The sequence below is a fragment of the Callorhinus ursinus genome, unplaced genomic scaffold (assembly GCF_003265705.2).
Source record: "Callorhinus ursinus isolate GAN/ISIS: 27379988/994484 unplaced genomic scaffold, GSC_fseal_2.0 scaffold35, whole genome shotgun sequence".
NCBI classification, from domain to species: Eukaryota; Metazoa; Chordata; class Mammalia; order Carnivora; family Otariidae; genus Callorhinus; species Callorhinus ursinus.
The window spans coordinates 3,814,688-3,840,830 of record NW_027397097.1 but is presented as its reverse complement, the minus strand read 5'-3'; the positions used below and the strand labels follow the sequence as shown (position 1 = coordinate 3,840,830).

The 26,143-nt window shown below is 37.5% G+C and overlaps 1 protein-coding gene across 2 annotated transcripts in view; it reads right to left on the bottom strand.

The window, feature by feature from the left end:
- PPME1 (protein phosphatase methylesterase 1) overlaps positions 1-26,143 on the bottom strand; it is an 88,031-nt gene that overhangs the window by 60,673 nt on the left and 1,215 nt on the right. For both annotated transcript variants that reach the window (XM_025894208.2, XM_025894207.2), the window contains exon 2: positions 347-440. In XM_025894208.2, coding sequence (XP_025749993.1) covers positions 347-440 — 94 coding nt within the window. The remainder of the gene's footprint in view (positions 1-346; positions 441-26,143) is intronic.

Genomic DNA, 26,143 nt, shown 5'->3' with positions numbered 1-26,143 from the left:
GGGGACAAAAAAAAAGACACCCTTCGCCCTAATGAGGACATTTAGTCCCTGGTTTCTAGATGCTAAACTGATTCAACTCACCTGATTCATGAAACCTTCCCCTGGGGCCTTAAGAGATATATCAGTTTCAGGAATTTAATTCTTAATCCTTCCCCCATGCATTAGACAATTGTATCCAAGTACGAAATTGGCATAGACTTACAGGTTAAATTCCATGCTGTACAAATACAGGTGGGGAATAAAAATGAGATAAACAGCAGGACTAAAGAACATTTTAGAATCTGAATATGTCTTCTTAGACGGCATTATAAGCTTGCTAAAGAATAAACCATTTTGCAAAGGATATATCCTTGCCAGTTTCATTTTCTACTTCTACATCTTCCATGGACTCAAAGTACTGACTCCAAGAAACAGGGGAAAAGTCTCGCTTTCTTCCAGGGCTAAGGAAAAAAAAGAGAGAGAGAGAGAGAGTTCATGTAAAAAATAGTTATGCATGAAAAGATAAAATCTTGATCAATAAATGCCAAATGTAAATATGAAAGGAAAATTCCAAGGGTATTATCTCTTAAAGAATGATCAGTTTTCATACAGAAAGCATCACATTAAAGATGTGTTTTAAAAAGTTCAAGTTAAGATTTAAGAGTAAAATTGCTAGGATTTTAAAAAATTTATTAGTATATTTTAATCACAAATATATCTCATGTATATACACCACAAAACCCACTAGTTCTCTCTCCTTGCTCTGTCCTATCCTCTCAAGCCATTTTAATATCATTCCTGCAATAGTCTTTTTTGGTCAGTATTTCTTCTTTATATTTTCAATCCCTCACATTATTTCATGCTTTTTTTATTATTTCCAACCCATCAATATACCACCTTCATAAAAGGCAAACTGGCAATGCCTTGAACTTCTAGGAATTTATCCAAAGATACACTGATGCAGAAGTGAAATGACTTATCTATTTAATGTAGCATTGTTTATAATAGAGAAAATTAGAAACAACTTAAATATCCAACAACAGGTGATAGATGAAAATAAGTTGTGGTACACAGAGAAATAATATTTAGTTATAAAAAGGTGGAAGCAATTATATGCTGATTATATTCTTTGTATATAGATACACTGTTAAGTAAACAAACGATGCACCATACTACTTTTGGGTAAAAATGGGAAGTATGTGTAAATATAATTTCTTATATATGTTTAGAATATCTCTGGAAGAATACTGATATAACATTTGATATATTCTGGGAGGGGAACTATGACTGGGAGATGAGAGGGACAATTTTCAATGTTCATCCCTTTCTATCTTTTGATTTTTGAATCACAAATTATTTTTAAAAAATTATTCTAAAACAAAAATAACCACTAAATGTCTATTTACAACCTATGTCTTCAACCTTGGATGAAATACAAGAAAGGAATCCTGAGCCTTACCCTATTTCCATACCTATTTTCCTCAGTAATGGAGGAAATTCAGAATTCTGTCAGCCACAAAACGTTACCTCCTGCCAAATATCTTCCTATATATGCCATGGGGGCAAATTGAGAATATATACAAAGCATAATACAAAGCCCCTTTGAAAGACTTGAGTTAGTACAAAGGCACTCTAGGTGGACTATAATACGGGAATTACAATGGAGCAACTGCACCATTAGGTATACATTCTTTCAACAATCAAACATTTATTGAACATCTACTCTCTTCTGGCACTGAACAGATCAGTAGTTCTCAATTCATATAACAATAATCACCTAAGGAGCTTTTAAAAATACTGATGCTTGGGTTTCACTTCTAGAAATTGCTTTAAATGGCTTGAAGTGTGACATAGGCACTGATAATTTTTAAAGTTCCCCAAGTTGAAAGAGGGGCGCTAGGAATACAAAGGTAAATGATTTGGAATGAGAGAAGAGTTCAAATTCCTCACAGTTCCTACCATTTCCCTATAATACCCTGTAAATCCCTAACAGTTACAGTATGGATTTGGGCAAATTCAAATTATTTAAATTCTTTCTGCCTTGGATTATAGCAAGTGAATAAAATATGATTTCTTTTCTTTCTTTTTTTTTTTTTTTAGAGAGAGAGAGAGAGAGCGCACATGTGTGTGGGGAGGGCGGGAGAAGTAAGGGGGGGGAGAGGGAGAGAATCTTAAGCAGGCTCCACACTCTGTGGGGAGCTTGACATGGGGCCGATCTCATGACCCGAGCTGAAACCAAGAGTTGGACACTTAACTGACTGAGCTACCCAGGTTCCCCAAATAACATACCTTTTAAAAGAATCTAATACAACTGGCATTTAGTAGTTGCTCCGCAAATGGGTAAAATCCTATCTCCTGATAGAAAAACTACCTATGCAAAAGTAAACTCCAACTTCAACATAGACTTATCTTTTCTGGTTTGCTGGTTGCACTTGAGTTCCTACTGGAAAACTAAAAGTAGAATTCTTAATTCTACTGACTCATTAGTCACTCACAAATCCACCTATGCATATACTAATTTGAGTATAACAACCACACATGGCATGTCAAACATGTCATAATGGATTCTAAGGATCTATGGATGAATTTTTAATGGCTGGCCCTAGGATATCATCACAGTAATAGTATCTAACATTTACTGTGCAACAACAGTGAATCACTCTGCCAAGTAATTTACAGGCATGATTCCATTTAATCCTCATAAAACTCTTGAGTTATTTTTACCCCCATTACATATATAACAGATTTAGAGATATAAAGTAACTTACCCAAGGTTATACAACTAACTACTAAGTGAGTGGCAGTAACAGGATTCAAATCCAATTCCATCCCTCTTCAAAGCCTCTGCTCTTTACCCCAATGCTATATTAATTCTCAGATCCTTTCTCTCTCTCTCTCTCTTTCATTTATGCTTCTGAAAAGTTAATAAGGCTTTAGAATATATTATCAGAAATTTCCTGTTCAGAGTCTTTGCAAAGGTCACAGAAGCTTTTCAAGTTAGCCAGGGACCAGAAAAAAATCACCAGTTAAAGAAAAATTAGTTTGTATAAGTAGAAATTATTCCTAGGAGAACACCTTCCACTTCTAATTCCCTTCATTAAGAAAAAAAAAAGTTCTAGGGACTACCCAGTGTATACCAACATATGAGTAATTCACATCTGGTTAAAGAGTCTTATAATCTATACCTCCAAAGGTTGTTACTACTTGCACAGAAATTTTTCTGGGATACTCCTTTGAAAATCTAATTGTTTATATACTCTACAAGTTCAGGAATTTTGCAACCAATGTTAGACATGAAGTAGATAGCAAGGATCTTATACTGATCTTTACATTCTCATCAGAAAGAATACTCTGTATTTTAGGGATGTAGTTTTAGTTCTTTTTAAAAATAGTTTGCTTTTGGGGCGCCTGGGTGGCTTAGTCATTAAGCGTCTGCATTCGGCTCAGGTCATGATCCCAGGGCCCTGGGCTCGAGCCCTGCATCAGGCTCCCTGCTCAGTGGGAAGTCTGCTTCTCCCTCTCCCACTCCCCCTGCTTGCATTCCCTCTCTCGCTGTGTCTCTCTCTGTCAAATAAATAAAATCTTCAAAAAAAACCCCATAAAAATAGTTTGCTCTTTATTCTATGCCTACCTATTTTATAGTCATTACAGCCCACGTAGGCTTTTTAGTTATAATTTTTAAAATAAATTAATGACTTTTTTTCTCCCTGGAGTCATAGTGGAAGAATTTTGAAGTAATAAAAAAAACTTGCAAAAACCTAACAAAGTTAATATATACTTTATAATTTTTTTTTAAGAGAGAGAGAAAGGGAACACGCATGGGGGGAGGGGCAGAGGGAGAGAGAGAGAATCTTAAGCAGGCTCCACACCCAGCACAGAGGCCGACACAGGACTTGATCTCATGACCCTAAGATCATGACCTGAGCTGAAATCAAGGGTTGGACATTTAACTAACTGAGCCACACAGGTGTCCCAAGGTTAATTTATACTTTAAAAATGAGGACTTATTCACCAAGAACCTGTTATACGTATCAAGCTAGAACTAAGGTGGGATGATGGGAGATGCTGGGATAATTATAAAACTAGTGATACAATGCCTATGCTCTTAAGAAGCTAATGTTAAGGGGTGCCTGGGTGTCTCAGTCGTTAAGTGTCTGCCTTCGGCTCGGGTCATGATCCCAGGGTCCTGGGATTGAGCCCCGCATCGGGCTCCCTGCTCTGCGGGAAGCCTGCTTCTCCCTCTCCCACTCCCCCTGCCCCCTGCTGTGTTCCCTCTCTCGCTGTGTCTCTCTCTGTCAAATAAATAAATATTTTTAAAAAAAGAAGCTAATGTTAAATATGTAAATATCTAACATAAGGTAGAGTTAAATGCCCTAAGAGGTACAGCTAAAGTGCTGTGAATGTTCAAAGGAGGGAATAAAGATTAGTTAAAAAAAAAAAAAAAGATTACTTTTAGTTTGGGAAATAAAAAAGGGTTTCAAAGAAAAAATAACAGTTAAGCTAGGCATTGAAGGATAGACAGAATTTGGACTGACAGAAATAGGGAAGGGTAAGGAAGACATGTCAGGTAGGCAGAAGGGCACAAATAAGGACCCAGTATGGTGCCTGTCATAGGGAACACTGATAAAAGACACACAAAAATAGCTAAATGCAATAAGGTAGAAATAAGTACAATGGTTTTGAAAAACTAAAAGAAGCTGACAGAACTAAAAGCAGATCATGGAGAAAGAATGATATTAGATATAATAAGGTGGGGAATATATGTTCTTTTTCTGTTATTTGTGTGTTAGGGTCCCAAAAGTCTGATAGAGTTTGGATGGTTCAGATTAAAGTATTTCAGAAAAGTCAATGTGGCAAAAGGTCCAAGATGGACTTGATTCTGGGAAAAAAATGTTGCTGCAATAACCTGCTTAGAAGAGAGGAGTCTATTAAATGTGAGACAGGAATCCATCAAAATCCTAGAGGAGAACACAGGCAGCAACCTCTTCACCTCGGCCGCAGCAACTTCTTCCTAGAAACATCGCCAAAGGCAAGGGAAGCAAGGGCAAAAATGAACTATTGGGACTTCATCAAGATAAAAAGCCTTTGCACAGCAAAGGAAACAGTCAACAAAACCAAAAGACAACTGACAGAATGGGAGAAGATATTTGCAAATGACATATCAGATAAAAGGCTAATATCCACAATCTATAAAGAACTTCTCAAACTCAACACCCAAAGAACAAATAATCCAATCAAGAAATGGGCAGAAGACATGAACAGACATTTTTTCCAAAGAAGACATCCAAATGGCCAACAGACACATGAGAAAGTGCTCAACATCACTCCGCACCAGGGAAATCCAAATCAAAACCTCAATGAGATACCACCTCACACCAGTCAGAATGGCTAAAATTAACAAGTCAGGAAACAACAAATGTTGGAGAGGATGCAGAGAAAGGGGAACCCTCCTACACTGTTGGTGGGAACACAAGCTGGTGCAGCCACTCTGGAAAGCAGTATGGAGGTTCCTCAAAAAGTCGAAAATAGAGCTACCGTATGACCCAGCAATTGCACTACTGGGTATTTACCCCGAAGACACAAATGTAGTCATCCGAAGGGGTACATGCACCCCAATGTTTATAGCAGCAATGTCCACAACAGCCAAACTATGGAAAGAGCCAAGATGTCCAACAACAGATGAATGGATAAAGAATATGTCGTATATATATATATACACACATACATACAATACATACATACAATGGAATATTATGCAGCCATCAAAAAAAATCTTGCCATTTGCAACGATGTGGATGGAACTAGAGGGTATTATGCCAAGTGGAATAAGTCAATCTGAGAAAGACATGTATCGTATGGTGTCACTGATATGAGGAATTCTTTTTTTTTTTTTAAAAGATTTTATTTATTTATTTGACAGAGAAAGAGATAGCGACAGCAGGAACACAAGCAGGGGGAGTGGGAGAGGGAGAAGCAGGCCTCCTGCTGAGCAGGGAGCCGGATGCGGGGCTCAATCCCCGGACCCTGGGATCATGACCTGAGCCGAAGGCAGACGCTTAACGACTGAGCCACCCAGGTGCCCCTGATATGAGGAATTCTTAATCTCAGGAAATAAACTGAGGGTTGCTGGAGTGGTGGGGGGTGGGAGGGATGGGATGGTTGGGTGATGGATATTGGGGAGGGTATGTGCTATGGTGAGCACTGTGAACTATGTAAGACTGATGAATCACAGACCTGTACCTCTGAAACAAGATAGTAGGAAGGGAAAAATGAAGGGGGGGAAATTGGAGGGGGAGACAAACCATGAGAGACTATGGACTCTGAGAAACAAGCTGAGGGTTTTAGAGGTGAGGGGGGTGTGGGGATGGGTTAGCCCGGTGATGGGTATTAAGGAGGGAATGTCTTGAATGGAGCACTGGGTGTTATACGCAAACAATAAATCATGGAACACTACATCAAAAACTAATGATGTAATGTAAGATGACTAACATAATAAAATAAAATTAAAAAAACAAAAAGAAGAGGGGAGTCTAGACTGGCAATGGAATTAAAAAGGAGGAAAACATAGAAAGATCTTTAAAAAAGGCAATCAACAAATCTCAGAAGTGTTCAAGATATGGAAGATGACTGATAGTAGAATCCAAGTCAATTCTAAAATTTTGAACTAACAGAGATGAATTATTATGTCCAACAATTTGTAAAAAAAAAACCAAAAACTACATACTATAGTTTTAGTATAAAACTTAAAAAAATAAAGGACACATGTGATTACATTGGGCCCACCCCAATTCAGGATAATCTATTTTATTTTTAATATTTTACTTATTTATTTGACAGAGAGAGAAAGCACAAGAAGGGGAGCAGCAGAGGGAGAGGGAGAAGGAGGTTCCCCACTGAGCTGGGAGCCCAGTGAGGGACTCAATCCAGGACCCTGGAATCATGACCTGAGCCGAAGGCAGATGCTTAACCAACTGAGCCACCCAGGTGCCCCAGGATAATCTATTTCAAAGTCAACTGATTAACAACCTTAATTTTCCTCTGCCATGTAAAATAATAAATATTTTATAGATAGAACCTGAGCATCTTTGAGGTGCCATTATTCTGGCTGCCACAGATTTCTAAAGTCTTTGTATTATTTCAGAAGAATGTCAGGAATATTGATTAAACTTGGGACTTCTATAGATTAAGTACTCATGTTTAAATGCCTCGGGCAAAATCTAAGGAATCCATTAAAAAAAACTATAAGAACTGGTTAACAAATTCACTAAGGTCGCAGAACACAAGATCAATATACAAAAATCAATTGTATTTTTATCACTTGCAATGAACAATCCAAAATGAAATTAAGAAAACAATTTCATTTATAATATCATTGGCCAGAAAAAAATACTTAGAAATAAATTTAAACAAAGAAATGTAGTAACACTATACACTGAAAACTACATAATGTTGCTGAAAGAAATTTAAGAAGGCATAAATAAATACAAGGGCACCTGCCACATTCATGAATCAGAAGATTTAATATTGTTAAAATGGCAATGTTCCCCAAAATGATTTACGGATTCGAAGCAATACCTATCAAGATTACATCTGGCTTCTTTGCAGAAATTGACAAGCTTATCCTAAAATTCATATGGAAATTCAAGGAACCCAAAATAGTCAAAACAATTTCTTTAAAGAAAGACAAAGTTGGAAGACTCATACTTCATGATTTCAAAACTTACTACAAAGTTATAGTAATCCAGACAGTGTGGTACTGATATATGGACAGATATATAAATCAATATGGAATTGAGAGTTAAGAAATGAATCTAAATATTTATGATCAATTGATCCCTGAAAAGAATGCCAAGATAAGTCAGTAGGGAAAGAGGAGTCTTTTCATTGGATATTCACATACAAGGGAATGAAAGTGGACCCATTCCTCACATCATACACAGAAATTAACTTAAAATGGATCACAGACCAACAGATAAAAGAGTTAAAACTATAAAACTCCAAGAAGAAAACATAAGCATAAATCTTCATGATTCTGGGTTAGGCAATGGCTTCATAGCTATGATACATCAAAAGCACAAGAAAAAGATAAAATGAACTTATCAAAATTAAATATGTTTGTGCTTCAAAGGACACCATCAAAAACATGAAAAGACAACCCACAGAGTGGAAGAAAACACTTGCAAATCATAGATCCGATAAGGGACTTGTATCTAGAATATATAAAAAACTCACAACTCAGTATAGAGACAACCCATTTTTTAAAATGAGCAAATGATTAGAATACACATTTCTCCAGAGAACAGCTACAAATGGCCAATAAGAACATAAAAAAATATACAGCATCATTAGTTACTAGAGAAATGCAAATCAAAACCACGATGGGGCGCCTGGGTGGCTCAGTTGGTTAAGTGACTGCCTTCGGCTCAGGTCATGATCCTGGAGTCCCAGGATCGAGTCTCACATCAGGCTCCCTGCTCAGCGGGGAGTCTGCTTCTCCCTCTGATCCTCTTCCCTCTCGTGCTCTCTATCTCTCATTCTCTCTCTCTCAAATAAATAAAATCTTTAAAAAAAAAAAAAAACACAATGAAGAACCACTTTACACAACCAGGATGGCTATAAACAAAAAGATCAATAATAAGTGTTTTGCTAAGGATGTGGAAAATTAGAACCCACATATATTGCTGATGAGAATATAAAATTGGGCAGCCGCTATGGAAAATAGTTTGTCAGTTCCTCAAAAGATTAAACACTGAGAGATACCATGTGATCTAGCAATTTCACTCCTAGGTATACCCAAGGGAAATGAAAACAAATGTCCACTTTAAAACATGTATACGGCATGGAGCACTGGGTGTTATGCACAAACAATGAATCATGGAACACTACATCAAAAACTAATGATGTAATGTATGGTGATTAACATAACAATAAAATTTTTAAAAAACCATGTATACAAATGTTCACAGCAGCATTGTTTGTAATAGCTAAAATGTAGAAACAACTCAAATGTCCATCAACCACTGAATGGATAAATAAAATCTCATATCCAAACAACAAAATATCATTCGTCAAAAAAAGGAATGAAGTTTTACAACCTGGTACAACATGTATGAACCTGGAAAATACTATGTTGAGTGAAAGAGGCCAATCACAAAAGATCACATACACTTATAATTCCATTATGGTAAATGTCCAGATTAGGTAAATCTACAGATAGGAATTAGATTAGTAAATGCCTAGGGCTGGGAGGTTTGAGGGAACCTGAGGGTTGACTGCTAATGGGTATAAGGATTTCTTTTTAGGGTGCTGAACACGTTGCAAAATTCACTGTGGAACTATGTTACCATGCTAAAAAAAAGTGTATACTCTAAATGGGTCAGTTGTATGGCATGTGAACTTCATCTCAATAAAACTGTTAACAAAAAATGTTAAGGTAACCACTCAAAGAATAGATTATAAATTTAAAAAAATAGAATGAGAAGCCAGGTCAGATGGAACAAAATACAAAATAAGATCGTAGAAATAAATCCAAATATATCAAGGATAGACTAAACTCACTAGAATATTCTCTAGGATAATCCATGCAAAAAAATGAAGCTGATCTGAAACAAATATTCTCAGAGGAGATTTTTTTTTTTGAAATTCCAGCTATATACTATGTAAAAGAGACAAATGTTCTAAAATAAAAGAGACAAAGATGTTGTAGGCAGATACTAGCCAAACCAATTTTAGGCTAGATATTCTCAAAATTTAAGGCATTTTTCTATCATCTTCTAAGCAAGGTGTTATTGTTGAGATTTTTTTTTTACTAAGAATCTTTTTATCTCCCATATTTCTAAATTTTAATCTTAAACTAGAACATGCGACTGTCTAGAAGATTCCTTAAACTTTCTCTTCTACTGAATTTGTATCTACTATACATATTTTCATTCCCAACAGCTATTTCTTGTTCTCTGAAACCAGGTCCCCCCCTTTTTTAAAAGAGCGTCTTATTCTTGTCTCATAGATACCATATTGTCTCTTGTCTCTGACAAGAGATACTAGTTTTTTTTAGGATTTTCTTTTGTTCTGTGCATTATTGTTTCCTTTTCTCATTTTGCCTTGGTATCTGTCTTTTGTGTTAGAGGCTTTCCCTGAATAATTGGTGATTCTATGAGAGAACAGGGCTTGCTGACTACTGAATATGACTATACAGTTAATAAGTAGAGATGTAACCTTTTAAATAGGGGACTCTTCCCCCAAACATCAATGCTTGTCTTTTCTCTCAGGCCAGTCATTTCTCCAGACAGAAATCCTCCAACCTCCTGCCTGGGGTCATAAGACTAGCTGTTAGCCTTCTGGGAAAAGATCTGAATAGTATCATTTGTTTACTCATTCAACAAACATTCACTGAGCACCTACAAGATACTATTTTAGGTACTGGGGATACTTCAGTGAACAAAACAGACAAAACTCCCTACTATTCTGGTGTTTGCACTCCAATAGAAGGAGACATAAGTAAAAATTTGTCAGGTAGTAGTGTCACGGAAAAAAATTAAGCCGGGGGGGGGGGGTAGGGGGTGGGGGGAGGGGGACAATGAATGCCGGGTTAGGAAGGGCTGTAGTTTTAAATCAGGTGGTTAGGGAAGGCATCTTTAAGCAAAGACCCGAAAGTGAGGGAGCAAGCCATAAGTGTGTCTATAAGACAGAATGTATATCTTCACTTAACCCCTGCTTCCATCCTGTTGCTTTACTTTTGTTGTCACATACCTACTGTCTCTGAGTCCAGAGACACTCTGGTTCATTTTCTCTAGAAGTTAACCGTTACACTGAGGGAAAGGAGATCTGGGAGTCTAAAGCTGCTTTATACAGATTTTCAATCAATCCTCCTGTTTTAGTCCCCTTTCCAAGGTACTTTAGCACCTACAATTCCTGAGCCTGTATGGGGTTATGACATGGATTAGCCTGTACTTTCATTCTCCTGTAGGTAGTTTTCAGTTTGCTCTTCTCTGTTAGTTAACAGTCAACTTGCTATCTTCCTAAATCTTGGTAGCCTATCTTCTCTCCTCTATTTGTCCTTTGGTAGTATTCCTTTTTCCAAATTACTCTACCATAAATTAACAGGATTTGATAAGAGAATGAAGATAAATAAATGAATTAATTTCTACAACTCTCTGGGGTAGCCATTCCTATTCTACAAATGAGAAAACTAAAGCCAAGGGAGGTTAAATAACTCAACCAAGACACAAAGCAGCTGAGCTAAAATCTTATTCTCAGGGTTACTTCCTTATCAGTTTTCAATACTACCCTCAAAATAATACTAGGTTCTCCGTTCTTGAAATCACCCAAGCTAGTGATGAGCAAGCAGAAATCCCCAGGAAGAGGTGAAAGAGAATTAGTTCCTGCTGTGGGGGTAGTGACTGGCTGAGGACCCTAGTAGCAAGCCAGAGTGCCATGGAGACTAAAGAAAAAGTCAAGGTTGGGGCACCTGGGTGGCTCAGTCATTAAGAGTCTGCCTTCGGCTCAGGTCATGATCCCAGGGTCCTGGGATAGAGTCCCACACTGGACTCCCTGCTCAGAGGGAAGCCCGCTTCTCCCTCTCCCGCTGCCCCTGCTTGTGGTTCCCTCTCTCACTGTGTCTCTCTCTGTCAAATAAATAAATAAAACTTAAAAAAGAAAAAGTCAAGGTTTACAAATGTAGATGGCAATGGGACAGAGCAGGAAAGTGGAGTGAGAAGGAAGAATAAAAGACAACTCTCAAGTTTCTCTGATGCCATTCACAAAGAGAGAACTTAAGAGGCCATTTTAAAGAGCTCTAAGTTAATAAATACTGATTTACCATGGGATTGAAATCCTAGATTCTATTCCTATTAGTTTTCTTTGTTGGCCACTGGTGAATGTTGTTAATTGGGCATCATGGAATCCAAAAATGAAAATAGTAGCATTTACCACAATGTCCTGCATTAGACAGGACAGGATACTTATGGCTCCATATATGATGTGGTTTCAACAAATGAATGAAAGCTTACTGATGAGGGAACAGAAGGCAAGCTGAGGACAAAGCCAAAGCTGGCACCCTACACCCCTCCCCCCCCCACTTTGGGATATATGGGACATTCCTCAAGCACTCCTGGCTGCCCTAAAGGAAAAACTAATGGTTAACTGATAGAGAGCACAGTCCTGCAGGACAGGAGTCTCCCTCAGTTTACAAATGCCCTAGTGAGGGGCGCTTGGGTGGCTCAGTCATTAAGCGTCTGCTTTCGGCTCAGGTCATGATCCCAGAGTCCTGGGATCAAGCCCCACACCGGGCTCCCTGCTCCGCGGGAAGCCTGCTTCTCCCTCTCCCACTCCCCCTGCTTGTGTTCCCTCTCTCGCTGTCTCTGTCAAATAAATAAATAAAATCTTAAAAAAAAAATGTCCCAGTGATTTACAAGGAAGAAGCTTTCTTATCAATAGCCTAACTTCCAAGAGACCCTTAACTCAGTTTCCTGAAGCCCTAACATCACCCTCCCCTCCATAAAATTAAGGGAGGCTGAGGCAGAAGGAAATGTAAATAAAATTGAATTTCTTTTGAACCTGAAGCCCATTGACATGGACGTGTGATAGGAGGAATGTAACATTCCTCCAGGAAACTCCCAACTGTCTTCATGTTAGTGCCTCATTAGAGGGAAAAACAACCTTGGCTTGACAATAACCAGGCCTCCAGTACTCTGAGTCTTTAGCATATGACAGTCCTTCTGGACACCCCCTTTGTCCTCACCTCCCCAACTCCTGAGTATATAATCAGCCACTCCTCAAGACCACAGGGCAGTAGCTCTTTCTGCCCACAGGTTCTGTCCCCGTGCTTTATTTTTTATTTTATTTTTTTAAAGAATTTATTTATTTGTTTGACAGAGAGAGACACAGCAAGAGAGGGAACACAAGCAGGGAGAGTGGGAGAGGGAGAAGCAGGCTTCCCGCGGAGCAGGGAGCCCAATGCGGGGCTCGATCCCAGGACTCTGGGATCATGACCTGAGCTGAAGGCAGATGCTTAACGACTGAGCCACCCAGGCGCCCCTCTGTCCCCGTGCTTTAATAAACCACCATTTTGCACCAAAGACGCCTCAAGAATTCTTTCTTGGTCGTCGGCTCTGGACTCCACCCCACTGAACCTCACCTATATTCCAAAACTGCATCATTACCTCACTTAAGGCCACTTTCAAATAAGATATTTAGTCCACGGGAACTTCCAACCTGCTGAGTCAGATCACACAAAAATATATAATTCATTTTAAATGGATGGATGAAGACAGACTGCTGCAGCACTAGAAGAACTGTAATCTTATACCTCTGATAATAAATGAATTCTGCTTTACTTAGGTTTAGAAAAATTTCTCAATTTTATTTCTGCCACTTACCCAACTTAATTAATAACTTATTTTTCCAAAACCCTAAAAGTAAAGAGGAAAAAAAGATATGAAAATTTTAGTACAATGATCTGGCCTCAAACAAAGACATAATCACTGAGATATCAGTAATGAAAGCAAGAAAGCAGAGTATAAGGCTTTTTTGATGTTTTACAAGGGCTAATTGTAGCTGTTTACTCTTATAATCAATGTTTGTAGCAGTACTCAAGGATCAGAACTTATGTAAGCTACTATTATGTTTAGACAGTACAACAGGAAGAAGGCAAGCAGGTTTGGAGGCAGAGTTTATAATCCAATAAAGTCCATATAGAAGACTCTAGGAAGTATATAGTTCAGAAACAACCACCATATAACTCCCTTCTCAGACTCATCTGAATGCCATAATAACGTAGAATATGAGGCATATTTCATAAGATACTTCATTTCAAATATATTTAGGGCAATTTAGAGCCTCTTTCCAGTCACGATTTGCTTATATAATCAACTAATTTAATTCCAATTCAATTAAAGTGATATCTGAGTATGCCCTTTATGGCAGGCCCTGATACACTTTGTGGGCATTTGGGAAATCAGCAGGCCAGAAGTTCCCATTGATGAATAAAACTTGGTTCTTGCCCTCAAAAAGCTCATGCCTGGGAGAAAATAGCTAAGTAAACAGTCACTGTACACTAAAGCTAGGGCAGAAATAAGCCTAGCATACCATGAAAACTCATAGATGGCACACTGATGGGAATGGAATCAGGTCAGGGAAGGATTCACAATGATGATGTCCGGTGTGAAGATTTTCTTAAATGTTATAAAAATCTGAAATACTGTCCTTATTAAATAATGACCTGGATTGGGAAAGTAATTTCTCTAATTACCAAATAAAAGATGGTAACTTCCCGATATTCAGTAAGAAAAATGTTAGTATAGAGATTCTACAACTTAAAAATGGGTTTATATTCCAAAGGTCTGTAAAGTCATGGTTGGGAAAACTGAAGCACATTTTCCCTGATTAACACTACCATGAAATATTTGTAAATTCTCTGGGTGGTTCTACCCCTAAGCCTACTTAGCCATATAATATGATAAAATGCTATTTGTGATGAAATTCAGCTATTAACAATGTAGTTCAAGTGATTAACATAGAAAAGTGAATTTGAAGTGATTTTAATATATCTTGAACCGTGGTTCTTAAGCTTAAGGAAAAGCTGATTTAATTAAAGGGGTGAGAAGGATTAAATGAAACAAATCATTCATGTATCTGTGCTAAGCACTTTACAAGCATTATCTAAATTTAATCCTCCTCATGATCTGAGCTATATTTCCTTTTTTTTTCTTTTCTTAATAGAATGAAGATAGAAGGATATAAATAGGGCACAAGTTCATTTTTGCACATTGTCAATAATTACAGTTTTAAAATCTCATTTCTACAGTCCACAAATCTATGGGTTTTCCTTCCCCACTAAATTCAAGGTGGACAATTTTAAACTATTGGAAACAACATCATGTGTCCACTGTATTAGAGCATCATTCATTCATTCATCAAATGTTTACTGAGCTCCTGTGTGCGAATCACTTTGGGGCAAGTAAAGAAAACACAGGAGTTTACAATTAAATTAGGGAAAACTAAGACACACCTGACCACTTAGAATTCACTTTAAATTTCTTATACTGATTCAACATATATCATTTATGGGTATAAATAAAGGAAAATGAGAGCAAATACTTAAAATATTTCTAACCAATTTCTTCATACTGAGAGTTCTATTCTCTTTTGAATCACTTTGACTAATATGGTCGTCTGTGCCTCACAAGAACATTAGTGATGGAATGTTTCTTAAAACTTAAACAGCAGCTCATATGCTGACTTTACCATTATGTGGAGAGCTATATTACTTTTTGAATCTAACTTTAGGAATAATGCTTAACTCACCTGATTGAATACCCACTCTTTCTCACAACCATTCAGTTTTTAGTGGTTAAGAGAGTGCTCCACTTTTGTCTTCAGGATTTTCTTCCAAGCTACCAACACCTACTTTGCAAGTTTTGATGCTAGTTTTGGTGTCTGCTCATACAAGTGGGGAGAACCAAGACAGGGCTGTTACTTGACCAAAAGCAATTGTTTTTTGTGGTTTTTTTTTTAAGATTTTATTTATTTGACAGAGAGAGAGAGAGACAGCAAGAGAGGGAACACAAGCAAGGGGAGTGAAAGAGGGAGAATCAGGCTCCCCGCTGAGCAGAGAGCCCAACCTACAGCTCAATCCCAGGACCCTGGGATCATGATCTGAGCAGAAGGCCAACGCGTAACGAATGAGCCACCCAGGTGCCCCAACAGCAATTGTTAAGACACTATCATTTTAAATATAAAAAGAAATGTATCTTAGAATTCATGAATTATAGTAAATAGGTTTCCATTACCTTGTTTTATAACTTAATGATTCTACGTATACATTATCTCTTTTCAAAAACAACTATGGCTAGTATTACCCACATTAAAATTTTAAAAGTTTTTATTGAAGTATAATATATAAAATTATATTCAGTATTACCCACATTTTAAGAAAATAAAGTCAAGCTTATACTAATTAAGTAGTATGTAGTAAAGCCAGAAAGGAAAGCCTAGTTTGTTGATTTAAAACCTATATTCTTTCTACTACAAAAGAAGTACAAAATAAATAGTATTGATATAGGGTTGGCAAACTATGGCCATTGCCTGTTTTTGTGTGGCTCATGAGCTGAGAAAGGTCTTTACATTTTTAAAAGCTAGGAGAAAAGAAAAAAGAATAATATTAAATAATGTTAGAAAATTACATGAAATTCAAATTTCAGTGTCCACAAAAAAGTATTGTTAGAACACAATCATATTCAATTACATATTGTCCCTGGCTGCTCTCATTGTACTCAGCAGAGCTGAGTAGCTGCTACAGAAACTATACTGCTGGCAAACCATAAAATGGTTACTATCTGGCCCTGTACAGAAAAGTTTGCCAATCTCTGGTATAAATGATAGGACAGAAAGGACAGAAAATGGAAAGATCACTGCAGGCTGAATGGTCAAGAAAAGCTTTAGGATCTCATTTTAAATGAATGTTGTGTGCCACATGTCCAGTAAATGAAATCTTATAAAAACATTTATCTAACTATGCTACTGTAGAAGATGCAAAGAAATAAAAACAAAGGCCCCTGCACTCCAGACCTCCCATTTTATTGGGGTTAAAAAAACTTACCATAAAATAAAATTATGATAATTAATTATGGTAATTGCCTAATTATATTACCATAAAATTATGATAAATTTTATGTAACAACTAAAAAAATGCAATACCAAGTACTAACGCCCAATAACTGACAAGTGAGTGGAAATGACAAAAAGCGCAACAGAGCTCAGAGGAAGAATAGAACAAGAATGAGCTAGAATAGTCCGAAAGAACTTCATGGATTTTGTAGGAATTGAAAAGTGAAATGGGAGGCATTGCAAGTAAAATAAACTTGGCAGTTAGTAAGCGCAAGAAACATTTAGGGAACTGCCATTGCTTGGAACATGAGGCTTTAACAGTAGACTGCTTGCTCTGATCCCTACACTTGTTAGTCACCAATGTGCAGGTATCATCTCCTTGGAAAATAGTCTTCACTGTTAGAGAATAAGGGATAAATTGAGCAAGGGCAGAAAAACCCAATCCTATAAAATGCAGGTCTTCCAAAAATAATTGCTAATTGACACTTTTTCTCTTATAGTAATAAAATTCTTTCAGGTTTGGGGAGTCACAAAAGAAGACATAAATTGTTATAAAATAAAACCAAAACCAGGCACAAATCTTTACATATAAGAGACTAATTGGGGATGCCTGGGTGGCTCAGTCTGTTAAATGTCTGCCTTCAGCTAGGGTCATGGTCCCAGAGTCCTGGAATCAGGTCCCACTTCGGGCTCCTTGCTTGGTGAGGAGCCTGCTTCTCCCTCTGCCTGCTGCTCCCCGTTTGTGCTCTCTCTCTCTCTCTCTGACAAATGAATAAAATCTTTAAAAAGAGAGAGAGAGAGACTAATTGCATGCATCAGCTTCAACCATATGAGTATTTTAAATTTCAAATTAAGACAAGGTATTTGGAAGCACAACACAATTTGCCTAAGTGCTGGTGCTAAAATATAGATTCCATCATTTCATGAAGTGAAACAGCTTTCAGAAGAAAGGGAAAATAAGTTTAGTTATGCCATCTTCATGGAACTGGTTAAGAAACAAGATTGCTCTTACAAAATGAGGCCAAATAGGTCTAGGACAGGTCAGCACTTAAGTAGCCAGCATACGTGAAAACAGGGAAATTAAGATACAACTTCTCCCCTTAAGAAGCTCCCAGTCTTGAAGAGTAGACAGTCAACCAATAATTACAAGTCAGAAGGAGAAGTGTTATATTACAGAAGGCTATGGGGGCAGAGATGTGCTGCTTGCCTACTTAATGTGATGATGCTACTAGGAGATCTGACCACCACCAACAAAACTATATGATTAACTGCTCAGGAAAGAAAGAAGTGGAGTGGAGAATAGGAGGAAGGGAGGAAAATTTTTCCCTGCACATTTAGAGAACAAGGAATAAGAGAAGTTGTATGTTTTGAAGTGAATGTCTCAAATCCAAATAGGCATAATAACTTCAACGTCTACTAGGCTGTTTCAATCTGTTAAGGGAGTTATGAATGAGTCACGAGCTGCACAGTAGCAGTCCTAGTCACTGTTGTCACAAATTCTCTAAGTCTAGGAGTCTTGTAGTGGAGGCAAAATACTGAAGTTTAATTGCAGCCAGCTATTTAAATCAAGGCATCACTGCTTTAAAAAAAAAAAAGTCCTCATTAGGAACACTTTGAAGGGAATGGAAAGAAGGCAACCAGATGGCTGTCTGGGTTGCGGTAGTTTGGAGTGTTTATTACTAGTGATAAGGGCGTGTTATTAAAGCAGCAGAGTGAAAGATTCTAAAAACTACACACTGGATCAGACTATTACAGATCATCTAACCTAAATCTTGCTTTATGGAAAGGAATAATTAATTAGCTGCCTATTATGTGTCAAACAGAATTCTGAGTTCTGCAAGAAAAGTTTCCCCATTTTAAAGACAAGGAAATACAGTCTCAAATGTAAAATGATTTGCCCAGAGCCACTTTCAGTAGCACTGGAGCTTGGATTTAAACTCAAGTGTATGTCTGCTTCCAAAATGCTCTACTACACCGTGATATGAGTTCCAGAAAGAGGAAAGATAAATTGACCACATGGCTTATTAGCAACAAAGACAGGATTTCCACTTACACTCAGAAAAAAGTCCATAGCAAAGAACACACACATAGATGCATGGTGGAAAAGGAGTGATAGTAAACAACTTCAGCCTTCTCCTACGGTTTGGATGACTGGAATTTTCAACATAACCTCTTTGATGTTTTTTTTAAAGATTTATTTATTTATTTGAGAGAGAGAGTACACACACGCATATGTGCATGCAAGAGCGGGGGGGGGGGGGGGGGGGGAGGCAGAGGGAAAGTGAGAGAGTCTTTGAGCTTGGAGCCCGATGCAGCACTTGATCTCATGACCCTGAGATCAGGACCTCAGCCGAAACCAAGAGTCAGACGCTTGACCTACTGAGCCATCCAGGCGCCCCCTCAACATAACCTCTTATTCAATCATCAAAATTTATTGGTAGTATGTGCTTGGAACTGGTTGTCAAAACTGTATTTTGAAGAACATTTAAGTGTGGCATACAGTTTTTAAACGGCACTATTAATTAAAACTTTCTTCTCCGAAAAAAAAACAACTAATTTATGACATGAAGGAATAAGTTTTTCCTAACTAACCAGAAGTGTTTTCTCCAATCTGACATCAAGTAACATAACAAGGGCTCATTACATTTAAAAACAAAATCCAACTATCCAATTTTGCAGACACTAAGAAGAAATAGATTTGCTAGTAATAAGCCTAGCAACAATGGAAAAAGGGACATTTACTCAGAAGTGCTCAGGTCAAGGGGCTCAAACCTGGCACAAGGTGGAAAGGGAGAAAAAGGGGAGAAAGAGATTGATTACTTCTATACCTGTGCTGCAGTGAAAACAGTAGAGAGTGTGCAGTCAAAAGATCAGTCTCCCCTCACTTGCTACAAACATCAGGCCTTGGATTACATGTCCTTTACTGTCTACTCCAGACATTCCTTCTCCACTTCTCACCACTCTCTATTTCCTAGCAGCATTTCAGATTGTTTTAGTAGCTAGTGGAGATACCTTGTTATCCTTCCTCCAGCCCAAGGGAATGAATGAGAATTGGTCTAAACCAGTCATAGTAATTCCATTCCCTACTGCCAGTGATTGGTCTTAGGATGCAAATGTAAACCAGTTCTGGACAATGAAACTTAAGGGAAAAATTGGCTGGGGAATTTCCCTTTCCAGAAACCAAAGGGGGGAACAAAAAAAGACAAGCTTAGCTAGGAAGAGGCCTTTGCTTCTGTTCCTTCCTTTGTTATGTGGAAAAATGGAATAAAGATAAAATGAAAGTAGAGTTGCAGCAGCCATCTTACAACCAAAAGATGACAAGCAAGAAAAGGAAAATTCAACATTTCTAAGGATGGCAAAATTAAGGATGCACAGGGTCCTTAATGATATAGTTGCATGACGAAATCAACTCTGGAATTTCCTATTAATAATAAATATCCTTTTGGCTTAGAGCACAGTAAATTGTTAACAGCAAGTACGATTATTTCACACTAATGTAATACTGCTAATTTGAATTTGGGGAGTTTTGTAGGCCCAACTGTATTTAAATAGTATATCTATTGATTTTTTTTAATTATATAAGAATAATATGCTATTTACTTATACATAAAGAATTTATCCCTAGTTTTATTTTGTACATAATTGACATTACATTAGATATAACTTAGGCCAATACTTGGCATCTGAAATATTTTTCCTTCAAAGGGATTCATACACATTGAAAGACATCATATTTCCTCAGAAAAAACTCAACGTCATAAAAATGTTTATTCTAAGTTAATTTACATATTTAACATAACCCCAATAAAAATACTGTGAGGACTTTTTTTTTTTTCTGGTACTAGTTTGATTAGAAAGTTTATTTGTGTATTACTCAGCCATAAAAAAGAGTGAGATCTTGCCATCTGCCAACAACATGGGTGGACCTAGAGAGTATTATGCTAAGTGAAATAAATAAGACCGAGAGACAAACACCACATGATTTCACTTATATATGGAATCTAAAAAACAAAACAAATGAATAAACAAACAAGAAGCAGAAAAAGACCCATAAATACAGAGAACAAACTGATGGTTGCCAGAAGGGAGGGGAATGAGGAGATGGGTAAAATGGGTGTGGGGAATGGGAGATACAGGCTTCCAGTTATGGAATGAATATGTCATGCAGAATAAGAGGAACAGCAGAGGGAATATAGTCAATGGTATTGTAATAGCATTGTATGGTGATGGATGGTAGCTGCACTTGTGTTTAGCATAGGATAAAGTACAGACTTGTGGAATCACTATGCTGTACACCTGAAACTAACATAACATTGTGTGTCAACCAAATTAAAAAAAAATAGTTTATCTTAAAAGAGAATGAGGGGTAAGCTACCTCTACCATCTACTAAAACATATTAAAAAATGCCTCTGTAATTAAAGTGTAGTAATGGCACATAAATAAATAGGCAGGCCAATAGGAAAAAAAAGAAACGTAACATCCAAATCTATGTGAAAATTTGGTACAGGATAAAAAAAAAATTTTTTTTAAAGATTTTATTTGAGATAGAGCGAGAGAGAGCGAGCAAGCAAGAGAGAGAAAGCGAGCACAAGTGGGGGGGGCAGAGGGAGAGGGAGAAGCAGACTCCCCGCTGAGCAGGGAGCCCGATGCAGGGCTCGATCCCAGTACCCTGGGATCATAACCTGAGCTGAAGGCAGACGCTTAACTAACTGAGCCACTCAGGTGCCCTAAGGCATCATTTTTTTTAACGATTTTTATTTATTTATTTGAGAGGGGGGGAGGGGCGGACAGAGAGGGAGAAGCCGACTTCCCGCTGAGCAGGGAGCCTGACTCAGGGCTCCATCCCAGGACCCTGAGATCATGACCTGAACCAAAGGCAGACGCTTAACTGTCTGAGCCACCAAGGCGCCCCAGTTTGGCAGTTTCTTAAAAAGTTAAACACAATTTACCATATGACCCAGCAATTCCATTCTTAGGTACTTCCCCAAGGGAAATCCAAACATATTTCCACAGAAAGATTTGTATGTGAACGTTCATAGCAGCATTATTCATAAAAGCAAAAAAATGGAAACGACCCAAGTGTTCAGCAACTGATAAGTAAAATTTGGTATAGCTATACAATGGAATATCAGTCAGCAATAAAAAGGTGTGATGTACTGATAACATGCTACAACATGGATGAATCTTGAAAACATTATACTAAGTGAAAGAAGCCAATCACAAAAGGCCACTTAGTGCATGATTTCATTTATATGAAATCTCCAGAATAGGCAAATCCTTAAAGACTGAAAGTAGATTAGTGGTTCCCAGGGAATGGGGTAGGGGGAAGTAACTGCTAGCAGGTAAGTAGTTCATGCAATAATGAAAATGTCTAAAATTAGTGACAATGACTGTACAACCATGAATTTACTAAAAACCACCGAACTATATACTCTTAAAGGGTGAATTCTACGCTATGTGAATTTAAATTTTTTTTAAAGATTTTATTTATTTATTTGGCACAGAGAGAGAGACAGAGAGAGAGAGAGAGAGAGAGAGAGAGATCACAAACAGGGGAGTGGCAGGAAGAGAAGCAAGCTCCCAGCTGGCAGGGAGCCAGATGCGGGGCTCAATCCCAGGACTCTGGGATCATGACCTGAGCCAAAGGCAGACCCTTAACTGACTGAGCCACCTAGGCGCCCCTGAATTTTAATTTTTAAAAACCTAGTAACAAAAACAGAGATCCTAGGATTTGTAACTTAATATGTGAGCTTGAGCAAGTCACTTCACTTTGTCCTTTATTTTTCCATTTGTGTGAATAGCTCCTTAAAGCCTTCCTAAGAGGCCTGATATCCACTATAAATTTAAGAAGCTGAATGAAGGACTATCTAATCAGATATGAGTAATATACAGCTTATAAGGAAAAAGTTGACATTATAAAAAATTGAAAAGCGAGCTTCTACTTCATAAAGAATAAGCCTTTCTCACAGTTCTCAATATAAAATAATTTACTAGTTGTCATTCCTTAAAAGCTTGTGTGTCAGGAAGCATAAGTGCTTTGCATGTATTATCTCATTCTCACAGAACTCTAAAGTAAGCAGAAATTAAAAGAAAAAAAAAGACTATGAGAGGTTAAATGACTTGACCAAAGTAAATACACAAGCTGGGCTTAAAAACTCAAATCTTTATCACTCTTTTTTTTTTAAGATCTATAGCATTTTAAACAACAATTTCTACACCAAGGTATAACAAGAGCAACAATGGACTAAAAATCTGAAGTCTGGGTTTGAATCCTGTTTCTGCCATTTGATGATTCTGTGCTTTTAGGCAAGTCAAAGAACATTTTAGTTTTCTCATTAAGAGAAAATATTAATCCCTGCCCTAACGTATCTCATAAAATAATACAAAAAGGCACTAATATATCTTTCAGTTAAAGTTCTGTAGAAATGTTAAGAGGTAACTACAGAAATGTAGTACTATTGATAAACCAAAAACATGTTGAAAAATGAATGGTTTTAATAATCTACACAGTCTCTCTAACAGTAACATGTACTAAAGCAGTGAATTTTAAAACATACTCTTCTCAAGCACACCCAGGTACTATAGACTGAACGTTTGTGTCCAGCCCCAAATTCGTGTTAAATCCTAATGTTCAGTGTGATGGTATTTGGAAGTGGGGCCTCGGGAGGTGATGAGGTCATGAGAGTATAGCCTTCATGAATGGGATTAGTGCCCTTAGAAAACATTCCAGAGAGCTTCCTTCCTCCTTCTGCCATGTGACAACACAGCAAGACTGCCATCAATGAACCAGCATGTGTTCCCCACTGAACACAGAATCTGTTGGCAGCTTGATCTTGGACTTCCAAGCCTCCAGAAATGTGAGAGATGCATTTCTATTGTTTATAAGCCACCCAATCTATGGTATTTTTGTTATGGCAACTCTTAACACATCATCTGGCATCATCTACTGGCTTCTATCAAGGAACAGTGAAACCAGGATTTCAGGCCTTACCCCAAGAAAAAGTGCGGTGTTTTGAGACTAAACATCAATTGAATCCTAATTCTGCCACATACTAGTTGGGTGACCTTTAATCTCAGTCTGAATTTCCTTATAAATGCAGAGAAATATATACCTTGCAAGGTTGTGATCAGATTAAATAAACATACATAAAGCTATTACTACAAGGACTGGCACAAAGTACCTACTTGGGAAAAGAAAGTAATTGTTATTATTACATAACAATACAATAATAATAGATATTATTACATATCTAGCAATATTCTGGAGTTACTAAATTAATTTGAAAAACTAAATTATGGAAACTCAAGGAAAATCATAAACTCAAAACCACTTTGAATATGCAAACACATCTAAATAAGGTTTAGTGAAATTAAAGGCAAGAGATTATAAATTGAAAGAGTTGAAAGAGTAAGTCATATAAAAGACTGTCAAAGGAACAGGTCCAACTTGAGAGTAAGAGATGGGGGAATGGAAAAAGATGGGTAGATAAGAAAAATGCAAATAAATGAATAGAAGGAGAAATAAAGAAGGATGCTTTAAAATTGGTTGAAGTGAGACTTCATAAATCAAGACTGAGGCAAAGGCTGAATGCTAGAGTATTTGCAAAGAAATAAGATGCACAACTCAAATTAAGTATTGCCAGGATAACAACTATGAATCCAAAAAACATAATGGGTCTCAGAGACTCAAGTCTTAGTCTTTAGTGGCCCCACCATGAAGCTTCTACTGCCTTAGTATGAAGATTTGAGTTTTCTCTTTTATTTTCCTTAAAGATTTAATTATTTCTTTGAAAGAGAGAGAGAGAGCGCACAAGTGGGAGAGGTAGAGGGAGAGAATCTCAAGTAGACTCCACACTGAGCATGGAGCCCAACTCGGGGCTCCATCTCATGACCCTGAAACCATAACGTGAGCTGAAACCAAGAGTTGGACACTTAACCAACTGTGCTACCCAGGCACCCTGAGTTTGTTTTCTTATTTATTAACAAAAAATATTCAAATGAAAGCTCTCTAGGGCAGGGAGAGAGTCTATATTACCACTAACTTTAGACTCAGCTGAGGCCTGCCTATGTTCCAATAAGGAAATAGAAAAGAAAAACATAGGAAAACAAGCCACTTGAGGAGCACATAAAATTCACCAACATAGCTCTTCTCTTCACAATATTATAAAGAAGGATTTTTCTAAAGAACTTTATTTTCTAGGATAAGCAATTAACAAAGAAGACCAAAACATCTATTTAAAGAGGGTAAGTTACCAAAAATTATACAATCTTCTAATCAGCAGATTTTCCCTTTATTTTCTCTTAGTGTTTTTCTTTTCAGTTCTCATCTTCAGAGAACTTGTTTCAACAAAGTGAGAAGCTGAGCTCTAAACCTAGCTGTAGCATGTATAGTTACCAAAAAGCTAATATTTTTATATATTTTTACAGAAGAGTGCTGGTATACTAAAGGACCAAATTTTAGTTTAAGAAAGGCAGCAATTAAGACACATACCAACAATAAATGTTACATTTATTTTTATACTCCAGGTTAATTTTCCCAAATAATCTATCATGGATCAGTTTGCAGATCCTCCTTATTCATGTTACAGTCTTACCCTTCTGTCTTCTAAAGCCAAAACAATCTCCATTTTACCTTATATGAGGCCTTCTACTACCTCTTTCCATTGTGCATCCAACATCTATCTTCTGTTAAGGTTTTCTCCCATTTCTACTGTGTATCATCATAGTCAGGTCTCCAATTCTTAATTTCCTTCCCTGGTTTTTTCACCGCCCCCCCCCGCCCCCCAGTTCTCACCACCTCTCTACCCTACTGTTTTAATTTATGGGATTCTTCTTTCTCTTTACTCCAAGTACCTTCCTTCACAGTACTGCATCTCTTATCCTCATCTCCTTTTTGATCAGTTTTTGTACATATTACTTCTTTAGAAACTAAAGTTTCTCCTCTCTAGTCTTTACTCCAAATCTACCTATCAACCCATCTCTAAAATCCCAAACATACCTTTTTGACTACCTCATACCTATTCTTTCTACCCCTTTTCTCTTTATGGTCACTAGTCTCCAGAATACTATTTGATACTACAAATACCCCTCAAAAAAACCTGCCTATTCAATTCCCTCTGCTTTCTCGTAATTACCTCTCCCATGTTCAACTCATACCCGTCTCTCCTATACCTGAGTACCCCCGAATCTGGCACAAGCCATTCAACAACCTAAAATTCCCCAAACCTATCTCTTCAACAAAGCTCCTCCTTTCCCGGTAAATGGTTTGCCCCAAAACATTTTAACTGGCTACTGTGAATGCTTCATTAATTCTGAGTCTTATCAAACCAGTATATACCTTCCATCAGACTTATTTGCCTGGCAAAAATCAACTGCCCAGATATTCTCTTTAAGCTTCCCATACCTTATCTCTGCAGCACTTTCATTCACTAAACCCTGTTCCCAGTCTTTTCTCCATCTCTAGAGTCCATGCTCACTCTCTAAGCACCTCATCACTCCTCCCCTCCTCAGCACATTCCTATTACCTTTAACAGTCTACTTGGTTATATTCTCCATCTT